Source organism: Saccoglossus kowalevskii, chromosome 6 (genome assembly GCF_978046115.1).
Source record: "Saccoglossus kowalevskii chromosome 6, keSacKowa6.1, whole genome shotgun sequence".
NCBI lineage: Eukaryota > Metazoa > Hemichordata > Enteropneusta > Harrimaniidae > Saccoglossus > Saccoglossus kowalevskii.
The window spans coordinates 21444902-21457893 of NC_140646.1; the positions used below are offsets into that span (position 1 = coordinate 21444902).

The 12992-nt window shown below is 36.5% G+C and overlaps 1 protein-coding gene across 1 annotated transcript in view; it reads left to right on the plus strand.

Annotated features, from left to right (window-relative positions):
* The first annotated feature begins 6256 nt into the window (after positions 1–6256).
* LOC102808617 (uncharacterized) overlaps positions 6257–12992 on the plus strand; it is a 39222-nt gene continuing 32486 nt past the window's right edge. The window contains exon 1 of the mRNA XM_085500184.1: positions 6257–6987. Within this exon, the coding sequence (XP_085356310.1) occupies positions 6393–6987 (595 nt within the window). The 5' untranslated portion in view covers positions 6257–6392. The remainder of the gene's footprint in view (positions 6988–12992) is intronic.

A 12992-nucleotide genomic window follows, 5' to 3' on the forward strand; every position in this document is an offset into this window, starting at 1 on the left:
AATTAGCTAATTTTTAGCGGTTCCATGCCACCGATATCTAAACAACCACTCATTGGATTTTGATGAAACTTGGTACATAGATGCTCTGAACTTATGCGCAGACTTGATTAGTTTTTGGTAAAAATTTGGCATATTAATTACTTATTTTGCATGATAATTAGCTCATTTTTAGCGGTTCCATGAATGTTCCACTGATATCATAATTAACCAATTTCCAACTTTCACACTGATATCTCAAGTACTAATCATCACATTTCAATGATTTTTTGTACACAGATGCTGTAGGACAATGGACAAACCTGGATAATTGTGGGTTAAAGTCTGTACAATATTAATTGCCTAATTTGCATAATTAACCAATTTTAAGCTTTCGCACTGATATCTAAAGTACTAAATATTCCATTTCAATGAAACTTAGTACAATGATGCTCTAGGACAATGTAGAAACCTAATTATTTTGGGGTAAAAATCTGTTCATATTAATTCCCTAATTAGCATAATAATTTATAATTTATATTATAATCAATCATCCAATATGGTGCTGTGGGGGATTCATTATTACCAGGACTTGACCACAACTATATGAGTGAACTTTCTCAATATATACCAAGTGAGCTCTGTTTATCATGCAACCGGGCTTGCCACTGTAAATACATAATTATTGTCCTATGCAGATAAATGGAGAAATTCAACATTTTTCACCACCAGACTTTCTGGCCCAAATTTTTCTGCATTCTTTTTCTTATATTCTTCAATATTCCTGGAACCCTAATTTTGGAGTCAACAGACAAAATTTCAAGTTTGGATTGGAATGAATTAGTTGATATCATTCTGAACAGGGGGAGTTAATTTTCATATCGGATGGCATTGTTCCCAGTATCATCGACCCAATCCCTGAGGAAGAAATTAAATTTATTAAATACTTAGTCTTTTAAAATATGTCAATCGACAGATAATGATGAGATTCCAGCAGAACCTTTCAAGGAATGTAGTACGTGTATTTATATTTGTCTTATTCTGTGAAAATTGTCATGGAAGAAAACAGGACGTAATTAAATGTCAGTTGTCTATTGTCCGTCAACAATTAGATCTTAAATTTCTTCTTAAAAACTACCAGTTCAATTGTTTTGATTCTTTATATGTAGGTACGTCCTTCAGATTTGTTCATTTCGTGACATTTTCCAATTTAACGATTATTTTTGTCATTTTTGGTAAAAAATGAATTTTTCAACTTGTTTTTCAAAACTACCAGCTCAATTGCTTTGATATTTGATATGAAGGTACCTTGGGTATGTAATTTGTAGCCGGAAGATAACATGGCAAAATCCAGGTGAACTATCGCGGTTGTGATATGGCAAAAACATAAGCAATTTGGAGTTAGGGGTGAGCAATTTGGGGTCTGAGTTAAGCAATTTGGAATTAGAGGTGAGCAATTTGGGTTAGAGGTGAGCAATTTGGAGTTAGAGGTGAGCAATTTGGGGTTAGAGGTGAGCAATTTGGAGTTAGAGGTGAGCAATTAGGGGTTAGAGGTGAGCAATCTGGAGTTAGAGGTGAGCAATTTGGAGTTAGAGGTGAGCAATATGGGATCTGAGTTAAGCAATTTGAATTAGAGGTAAGCAAATTAGGGTTAGAGATGAGCAATTTGGGGTTAGGGGTGAGCAATTTGGAGTTAAAGGTGAGCAATTTTGAGTTAGAAGTGAGCAATTTGGAATTAGAGGTAAGCAATTTGGAGTTAGAGGTGAGCAATTTGGGGTTAGAGGTAAGCAATTTGGGGTTAGGGGTGAGCAATTTGGAGTTAAAGGTGAGCAAATTGGGGTTAGAGGTGAGCAATTTGGAATTAGAGGTGAGCAATTTGGAGTTAGAGGTGAGCAATTTGGGGTTAGAGGTAAGCAATTTGGGGTTAGGGGTGAGCAATTTGGAGTTAAAGGTGAGCAATTTTGAGTTAGAGGTGAGCAATTTGGGGCTAGAGGTGAGCAATTTAGAGTTAGAGGTGAGCAATATGGGGCCTGAGTTAAGCAATTTGAATTAGAGGTAAGCAATTTGGGGCTATAGGGGAGCAATTTTAAGTTAGAGGTGAGCAATTTGGGGTTAGAGGTGAGCAATTTGGAGCTAGAGGTGAGCAATTTGGGGTTAGAGGTGAGTAATTTTGAGTTAGAGGTGAGCAATTTGAGGTTAGAGGTAAGCAATTTTGAGTTAGAGGTGAGCAATTTGGGGTTAGAGGTGAGCAATTTTGAGTTAGAGGTGAGCAATTTGGTGTTAGAGGTGAGCAATTTTGAGTTAGAGGTGAGCAATTTTGAGTTAGAGGTGAGCAATTTGGAGCTAGAGGTGAGCAATTTTGAGTTAGAGGTGAGCAATTTGGGGTTAGAGGTGAGCAATTTAGAGTTAGAAGTGAGCAATTTTGAGTTAGAGGTGAGCAATTTGGGGTTAGAGGTGAGCAATTTAGAGTTAGAGGTGAGCAATTTTGAGTTAGAGGTGAGCAATTTGGGGTTAGAGGTGAGTAATTTTGAGTTAGAGGTGAGCAATTTGGGGTTAGAGGTGAGCAATTTTGAGTTAGAGGTGAGCAATTTTGGGTTAGAAGTGAGCAATTTTGAGTTAGAGGTGAGCAATTTGAGGTGAGCAATTTTGAGTTAGAGGTGAGCAATTTTGAGTTAGAGGTGAGCAATTTGGGGTTAGAGGTAAGCAATTTTGAGTTAGAGGTGAGAAATTTGGGGTTAGAGTTGAGCAATTTTGAGTTAGAGGTGAGCAATTTAGGGCTAGAGGTGAGCAATTTGGGGTTAGAGGTGAGCAATTTGGAGTTTGAGGTGAGCAATATGGGGTCTGAGTTAAGCAATTTGGAATTAGAGGTAAGCAATTTGGGGTTACAAAAGGGTGCAGCAAAACTGAGAATATGTTTATTTTACACACACTTATCCAGAAATATGTTGCCGAGCAAGCGTCCAAATCCTTGTTTTGTTTTCTTTGATTATATTAATTATATGAGAATGAAGCGATATCTCTATGGCTTAACATTTTCGATATTAGGTTTTCCACAATGGGTGTGAAAATTGGGGTATATAAACGGTTCAGACATTGAAATATAAATATGAATACACTTATACTATTAAAGCGTCAGGAGTACTACATATGTATACAATACTGTCATAGGTCAGGCTTCTCAGTTCCTCATTCAATCATTACTACTATTTTAAATAGCTCGAATACGTCTACGAGGAAGAAATAAGTTCATAAAATACTTAGTATTTAAAATATATACCCGTAAATCGGTAGGTATAAATAGGATTACAGCTGAACTTTCACGGAATGTAGTATTATATTTGTCGTTCGTCCGTCAACAATTATATCTTCGACTTTTTCTTGAGAACTACTTGCATTGATACGCAAATACCTTGGGCCTCCGTCAGATTAGTTTGAGACAGACCGCCACCAGTCACTGAGGACATAGAATATTTCGTTTTTATCTCGCATAAATTTCGCTATTACTAAACGCTGCCTTTTTGTATTTGTTTATCTGTGTTCTTTTTTCTTGATTGTATTTATGAAATTCCACATTTCGCTTTTGCTGACAGAGTGAAGCGATGTGTATAATCGAAAACAGGAACATAACTAACTGTATGACAACGTCGAAGGACACCACCATTCACCAAAACAACAAACTAAATTATACAGTTATCACACTGCAATTCCAGGGAAGAAAGTGATCATCAAGCGGATGAAAAGGTGAATGAAGTTTTTTAGATGGATTAAATAAGCTAAACGTGCATGCAGGCCACATCAGAATACACGCGCACACACTTACGCACACGGTATATACATAAACACACATTGGGATCAATTAAGCGGCAGAGTCATAGCTAGGATGACTTTTGGATTTGATTATAGCTAGAAACGAGGAGAGCGTTAATTCCTGAACATATGTGCGCGAGTAATGTTTTTACTGGGCAGAGTAATTCAGAATAGTGTATATTTGCATGGTAACTTAGTACACAGTCAGGGACTGTGCTTAGTATAATACTTTTTTCATTGAGCACATAACATTGACAACTGTGTATATCGCCCTCTGTGTCAAAATTATGCCAAAGGACTTCCAATGTTTTGGTTTTGATTATATCTGGGCAAACCATTGCACCAACAATCCAAGAGTGTTTTTGTCAATTTGAATATGCTTTAAGGTAGAGATGCAGGTTTGTGGGCACTTGGGAGTGAATTTTTTTTTTTGCTTTTTTTTTATCCAAACAGTCTTTGCAGACCTGTTAACATTTTGTAGAACTGTGAATAGCAGAACATACTCAAAAAACGATTTTAAAATATAGATAACAGGTGCAAACATTATCTCTTTTGAATGCTTAGCAAGATTTAGCAAGGCTGTACATAAATAATAAAAAAAGAAACATGGTGAAAAAAGAAATGACGGGATCTCCATAATATGCACTATATTTAACTTTTAACAAAACGATAATACATTTAAATTTGGAAATGTTACAGCCATTTTAATTATGAGCATTAGCAAACTTCTTACTGAGTGAATTGTTATGCAAATTAGCAATTATCTCAGCTTCTTTTTAGTGCACATCCCAGAACTTAACAAAAAAATAGCTCCTGGACGCTTTGACCTTTTGTTTTGAAATGTTCACAAATGATTGACAATGTAATGATCTTCAAAACGCTGTCGGGCATTATTTTTGGTTGAACAGTGTTACAACAATCGTACAGACAACTTGCCTGGGTGTTAATTTATGCATAGACTTGAAGTAGTGAAATTTGAGCTGCTGCCCTGCAAAATTGACAACTGGTAGACAGCTTTCAAGACGTCACTTTCTTCATGGTGAACAGATGTACCCATAAACCAATTTCGACAGGAAACAGAAACATGGTTTAGAAGCTAATTTTTTTTTAATCACTTTTGACAAAAAAACACATTTTTGTGCATATTTCAAACTACAGTGTCCATAAAAGAATACTAAAAAAAATTAAAAATTAATACAATAAGCTTTCCGAAAATATATAGTTTTGTGGACAAGGGAGGTCATCTTGGTTTCCTAATTAACTAATTAAAATACCTGGCAGGTAAACTGCATCTCTACCTTAAATATTACATTTAAGTCAATTTTCTAAGTTACGGTCTTTTAAGTCAGACATGTCTAATTTTACTACAGAAAATTACTTAAATTAATCTGTAATCAATAATTTTCTAAGCGTGAAGAATTAATTAAATAAAACCTGTTCAAACTGTAACTTGAATGCAGCTGAAGGTAAACAATAGTGCGCCATCTATAGTTAAGAAAGGACTACACTTTTTACTTATCATGTACGAGTGCGACTACAAATAATGTAGTATAATAACGAGTACGATAAATGTGCTGGACCGATCAAGTTCAAACTTCACAAATGCCACGTCACATATAATTCTATATCCAGTATTTATATGTTTATTCAATCTTGTAATTTTTACAGTTAGCTTTGATATGTTTATACTGTTATATTGTAAGTAATCTAAACTCCATGGAGTACACGATGTTAATAAAGATTAAAATTAATTTAATTTGTTCAATGCTGGTTTATTGAGTACGCTATTAATAGACTCATTTTTTGGAGGGGTCATAGTAAAAGACCATCAGCCAAGACCCGCCTCCCCTCTCGTTCAATGGTGCGATCCCAAAAGCAAAACCGGGATACCGCTGTGTGAGTTCTGAGTGCTTCGAAAAAAAAGCATAAATAACAATAAAATCGAAGCTTTCCCTGCTGAATGCGTTTCGGTTTATCAGTGAGTGATATATGTTAGCATTATGTAATACTATGTACCAGCCAGAGGTTTACACCTGTCTGGTTTGCCTGGAGACGTACACCCGCGTTTTTTTTTCAGGCAGGTGTGATATACAGCACTACGTTGAGCCCGCATCAAAAGTCGAAACTATTTAACTCTACTGACACGCCGTTTTTTCTGTAATAATGTATTTTTCACATCCGTAATTTAATTTGAATAGCAACGTTTTGCTATTTTAGTATAGTGTGACGTACGACAGCACGTATGGTAGACTGCAGGCCGGAATGTTTATGCAAATATTTTAGCATGTCCATTGACGTCATTGTAATACGTCCCATAACGACATCGCACAATGGCTAGTATTTTTAGATTAATCGAATGGAGCAATTTTAGACCAATCAAAACACACTTTATATTGGTGCATAGCTGAGTCGGTACTTGCGCAGCCAGTATGCGTAGAATTGTATTTTTGTACTCACTGTTGTCCTTGCTAGAAATTATCACTGTGAAATTTTAGCGTTAGTTCATGTGAAAGTATTTCATTCATTTTCCGCCCAACCTTGTAGGAAACGGACATTAGATTACCACATACATGCCAGCGATATAGAAATCACAGCACCCCAACTCCAGCATGAACGATCTAGGCCACAGGAGCTCGTTCGATGGCAAAATCGCCGGTAACTACGATCTCGAGGAAACTCTAGGAAGGGGTCACTTTGCGATCGTCAAACTAGCTCGGCACGTCTTCAGCGGCGAAAAGGTAGCTGTCAAAGTCATCGATAAAACCAAACTAGATGAAGTATCCCAAGCTCATCTCTTCCAGGAAGTACGTTGCATGAAACTAGTCCAACACCCGAATGTTGTACGTCTCTACGAAGTTATAGAAACACATACAAAACTGTATTTAATACTGGAGCTTGGCGATGGAGGTGACATGTACGACTACATTATGAGGCATGAATGTGGACTAGACGAGGACACAGCAAGGACTTATTTTCGTCAAATTGTTCGGGCCATATCGTACTGCCACAAATTACATGTTGTGCATCGCGATCTGAAGCCCGAGAACGTTATTTTTTTTGAAAAACAAAAAGTTGTTAAACTGACAGACTTTGGCTTTAGCAATCTATTCTTACCCGGCGAAAAACTCGAAACGTCTTGTGGAAGCTTAGCCTATTCCGCTCCAGAGATCCTACTCGGAGATTCCTACGATGCTCCTGCAGTGGGTAAGTGTTTGTAAATGCCACATTTTTATTTATTATGAATATAAAATTATATTATTACACTTTTGCAGTTCATGCAAATCGCTGTCTGACTTCATGTGTGTTATATTACAACACACAATACACCTTTGAGTGAACATTGCATCCTGCAGGCGGGCTTGAAGCAGTATGGCCACCGAGTCAGAAGGTATTAAACGTCGAAAGTAAAATCGATAAGTATTGTGTTAGTCCAATATATCTAAAGACACTCGTGGTAACATTTATTCACTTTGATGATTGTAATACATTTCACTAAGTTGTGTATGTAGTCAAATTATCCTTTTTTTGTGTAGAAATAAGTTGTTAGGTACCAGCTTAGTAATTATTAATTAAAACATGATGAACTGAAATATTTAATTCCACTCATCATCTCAAGCATTTTCGGAAAATTGATAAACAACCACATCGTGCAGGTAGACATAAAACCGAATGTCACTGAAAGTAATACAGAAAGTCACATGAGTTTACATATAAGATCAGGTGAAAGTATTTGCATAGAGTCAGCTGTCAAACTTGTTCTTGTATCAATTCATATCAGATTTATGATAGGGTATTCTTCACCAATCAACGCCGTGTATTAATACTTTGCCGACCAGATAGATTATTTGTGGTTGTGTGTCAAATTAAATTCACAAACTTCTCATCCCATCTCATCTTGTATTACCATACTAACTAAATTATTTACGTTAATAATCAGTCATTATCTAACAGATTTTGTTGATGAGGTGAGTACGTAGGCCTATATTTAACTATGAGCTTGCTTTTCCTTTAGGGTGCCTGGCTTACGCCTCTGCAATCGTAATAATCCGAGAGTTAGATAAACCCACTCTTTTTAATAATCTTGTATTAAAGTTTATTATTTATATTTCTACATGTTGCTTTCATTTAGCCTTATAATATCATACTCAACCACGTTAGTGGGATCTGTGACCTCCACTTGTAAAATCATGATTTTAAAGGAGTGGGCTCTTAGCCGAGCACAATCTCAGAAAATTCACGTGACATTAGCATATTACAGTGGCCCTTAGCTAAGTCACTGGTGTTGGGATGCAAGCAAAAATCATGACTTATTGAGGGCAGCGACTAATCAAGGGCCAACTAACACAAAAGTCCAGAAATATATATTACACTATTATTGGTAGAGTAATGGCTGAGTATAATGTAGGAATAGTAAAACGTTAAAAAAAGACAAGTCCGACAAAAAGGGACCAATGTATCATGACTAGTCAGATAAATAACGAAATAAAGGGAAGAAAGAAATTGTGTTAAAGTAGAGGATGGGTGCTTGATAGGATACATGTATGGCTTCTAATCCAGTCAATTATGATAGCTATAGCCTGGTTCACACACTGTCAGGGATTTTTTTAAACAAGGGAACAGGGGCGCAGTGCCCTCATGCCATGGCCATGCGCCCCTTTACCCTAGGGAGCAGATCCTCTGGCAACCATAAAATTCTGATTGACCAGGGATCACATGTGGCCACAGTTTTCAACTGTGACCTGTCTGATAGTAATTTTGGCCCCAAGAAAGCCATGGAATGCTCCATTTTAACTCAGATTTTTTGAAAACTCTACACCCCCAGTAGGGAGAATCCTATCTCCCCCCACTTGGTGGCACCGTTGAATTGCAGTGCTGTCTCTTGCATTTTTTTTACTAGAAAAATCCCTGCATTGTGGAACACATGGCTAAACTATAGTGTATTAAAATGCCACAGAGGTCGCCTTTATATTGTCTGTCTTAAATATTTCTTTTTGTAAATTTGATAATTGGCACAATAAATGTCAGTCTCTGTGTGCTCAAACAGTATGTGGAAAAAAACAAATTGTGTTATAGTACTGTTTTTATTGCTGCAATATGAGAATTTTCAACTGGATAACAATTATTCAAATGGTGCAATGACAATAAGGCCACACTGATTTAATTTTACGGATGACATCCTCTGGAGACCCCAAAACTAATGCGAGAGGGCAAAAAAAAAAAATCCTGCTAAAACCATAGGACAGTAGCTGGTATTACGAATTGAACCACAGAACAGTATATCAAAAAAACAAAACAAGAAGTCTTTATTTGTAGGAGGCACATGTTGATGTACACATCTCGTACTGTATTACTGTCACAGATATAACCATTTCAGACAAACTCTAGTACATGCAGTCATGAAGTACCTTCAGTCAGAACACTGCATTCAAGGTACAGCATGAACACCATTTTCAGTACAAGTCAATGCGGAATGTACATATCACTACTTTATGACAATAACTAACAAAACATTGCACTGTGTGTGCAAGCAAATTATCCGAATCAAAAAAATGAAAAAAAAAATAAGAAGAAAATTTTCTACACCTCGAACGCGGACTTCGGCCGAGGAGCTTCCTCTGCTTTCGTTGGTAGCGTGGTCGCCATATTGGACTCATTTACGACAAAATTGGCACGTTTTGAGGTAGTCTAAAACAAGTTTTACGACAAGCCGGCGCTTTGTGGCAATATGAGTCGGCATATTCCAGGCAGAAAACTGCTCTGTGGAGACTCATCGTCGGAGATTTATTTATTTTTTTTGAGAACAGGCGAAAACTAATGCGTGCACGGATGTCATCCATAAAATTAAGTCGGTGTGGCCTAACTCATAATAATGACTGAAAGTTTATATTGAAAAAATATTTCTAAGAAGGGTAATGTTTCTCTCGATTTCGTAAACCCATAACTGCATAATTAGCATAAATTAGTATAGGGTCCTACGACACTGAGTGCCATTGAATTTTGTAAAACTGTGTCTTTCTAGCAGTGAAAATTAATCAAGTGTCGCAGTGCATTTTTTTTATTTTTCATTTAACTAGGGTTTCTTTATGCTGTGTGTGCGTGCACATGGAATTTGCATTGAACACAACACATTTTGAGAAAACATGCCAAGGTATTTGGTTTATCATGTCTGTTGTGGCAAGAAAAATTAATTAAAATTATTTTTCAAACTTGATCAATCCATGGTACAGCTAGCTTATGCACTTTTGGATATATTGGTGACAATAAGGAGTATTTTGTATACACCATCACATCCATGTGAAGCCATTGTCTGATCGGATCAAAAATGGCTGGCTGGCGTCCATGTTGTTTGCAATTCACTCTATAGTATATTAATACATTCCTTACTTTCTCTTATAGTTCACTAGCAATCAAGGTTTTCTATAGTTTAACTATGTTTTTTTTTACTGAATTAAAAATACAATGGGGAAACTAAAAGACTTATTACACCTGAACAACATGATGGATGGTGTCCCATGATGTAATCTCAGGGATTGAGAAAGATTGTTTAATAATAGACCAACTGATGAACACTGTAATCTTAAACCTGATCTGATTGTACAATACGCTTTGCTGCCACATTTGTCAGTTCTTTTTTTCAAAGCATTGCAAACATGACAACGGAATGAAAAGCACCAAGTGTTTCCATGGTGATCAAGCTGTCATAGCCCAATGAATGATAAACATGATGAAATGTGTAAAACGGGATAAATTGTCTGGTTGCTATCAAATCTATGATGGTTTCATCAAATTATATTACCATTGTTGAGTAATTACTGACATGAGAATATCGTATTTATTATCAACTCAAAATGGTATTTATGGGGGGAAATGATTAGTTTGAATCATTAGAATTGTTGCAATAAAATTGCCTCGCTATTTTAAGCCTGCATTTCTGTATATATGGCAAGTTAGATACTTCACTTAATGCCAATATATTAGACTGCTACTGTTTCTCTCAGAGGGGGGGGATTCTTATTAATATTTCAAAGGGGTTAATATTGGGAGTTTATAGGACGTTATTTTCGGACAGGTGTAGTGCAAGTTTATGAGTCTGCTGCTTCCTAAAATAATATAAAGTGGGGAAGTCTACATCTCTTTTTTCACCAAATACCAATCAGTATAGAGTTCCTGGAACGCCTGACCTTTGCAGCTGTTTCCTGTCTACTAAAGAACACGGTTTATTGGGAGTCAATATATTGATAGTACCTGTACATGTATTACTGGCACAGTGTATCGTTCATCTTGCTCTTGGAAAAATAGTTTTGCTGTCCTGAAACGTTGATTTTTCATTTTAATTTGGTGAAAGAATTCCCAGACTGAAATTAGACATACTGAAAACTGTTTTACACTGCAGCAAAATTTCGCCTTTGTTTTACTGACTCACAGAAATCTTTTGCGTACATGTTAGTGTATGTGAGAATATTGTCTCCATGTTATCTATAAATTTAATAAAACTATGTTGGCTCATACTATGTTGGCTGGTATGTGCTTCCAACAATGTTGGCTCATGTTCTGTGTTTTGTATGTACTCCCAACAATGTTCGCTCATGTTCTATGTCTGGTACAATGTATGTGCTCCCAACAATGTTCTGTGTCTGATATGTGTCCCAAACAATGTTCGCTCATGTTCTATGTCTGATATGTGTCCCAACAATGTTTGCTCATGTTCTATGTCTGGTATGTGTCCCAAACAATGTTCGCTCATGCTATGTGTCTGGTACATTATGTGCTCTGAACAATGTCGGCTCATTCTTCATGACTGGTATGAACTCCCAGCAGTGTTGGTTCATGCTTCATGCCCGGTATGTGCTCCCCACAATGTTGGCTCATGCTTCATGCCCGGTATGTTCCCCCCACAATGTTGGCTCATGCTCTGTGCTTGGCATATGCTCTCAGCAATGTTGGTCATTGCTTCATGCCTGGATTGTGCTCTGAACAATGTTGCCTCATGCTTCATGCCTCGTATGTGCTCCTAACAATATTGACCCATTCTGTGTGCCTGGTATGTGCTCCCAACAATGTTGGTCATTGCTCTATGCCTGGTACATGTATAAGCATTTCCCAAAAATTGTTAATCAAGTCAAAGTTTTTTCTGATGAATAATAAAGAACATTTGTTTTGTGTTTACCTGTCATTGAATTGTGAAATGAATATGCTGAGTAATCCAATATTCCTTTAGCATTCACTAGCATATTAGTAGCACCACATGTTTTGGCGTTTCTTTTTAAGAGTTTACATAGATATCTCCTTGAGATGGCAGGCTTTCTACTTTAGTCACATATAGTATATATTCTGAAATAAATTGACATGATTTATGTTTATGTATGTTGTAGCAGTCTAATTTTGGCTACTGGTGATCAAGGCTTGAATATGCCCCCTCTGGATACAAGTATTTCATTATCATATCACTTGTCAAAACCGATGAAATGAATGTTGTCAAAGATGAAGGGTGTATTAGATTTTAATCTATGCTACATGTATGACTATAATAAGGCAGATCTACATTTTTGATGGATTGATCATTCAGTATCAGTTGTGTTGGATTACAAATAGTAGAGCTATTTGACTGATTCAGAGTTCATTTATGTCATACATGTATACCGGTGTGTAGCTGTAAAGTACATTACATGATTGTTGATTCAAATTGCTCTAATTGAAGTATTGTTCTGACTGATGTATTTGTATCTTCATCATCTCTAGTCAGGTAGCTTGCGTGCGAGCGTGACTACTTCGGCAGAAATTCCCATTTGTACATTATGCATTGTGTTTGGTGCAAATTACGTTATTCATGTTTGTCAATTTACATTACTGTGTTTGCTAATCCATGCACTGTATTTGTACTGTACTTGCCTTTTTGACAAATAACGTCTGATGCTCTGAGATCTTGTTAATATATCATCTCCTTTGCATAAATCTGTATTTGGAATTATATTACTGGTAATGTGAGTTAATTGTAAACAGTTGTCAGAGGGAAATATTTGTAATTGAGTACATTCACTGAGTGAAAAGCGAGGTATCACACACACAATTGCTGTTGTGTGAGAGCATATGACATGTCATTTGTAGTAAACTCATTCCTTGACATATCATTTACTCAATGAAAAAAAATCATACATTAAAAAATTTGCAATTTGCTGAAGGAAACGAGTAACAAAGTAAGTGTGAAATCC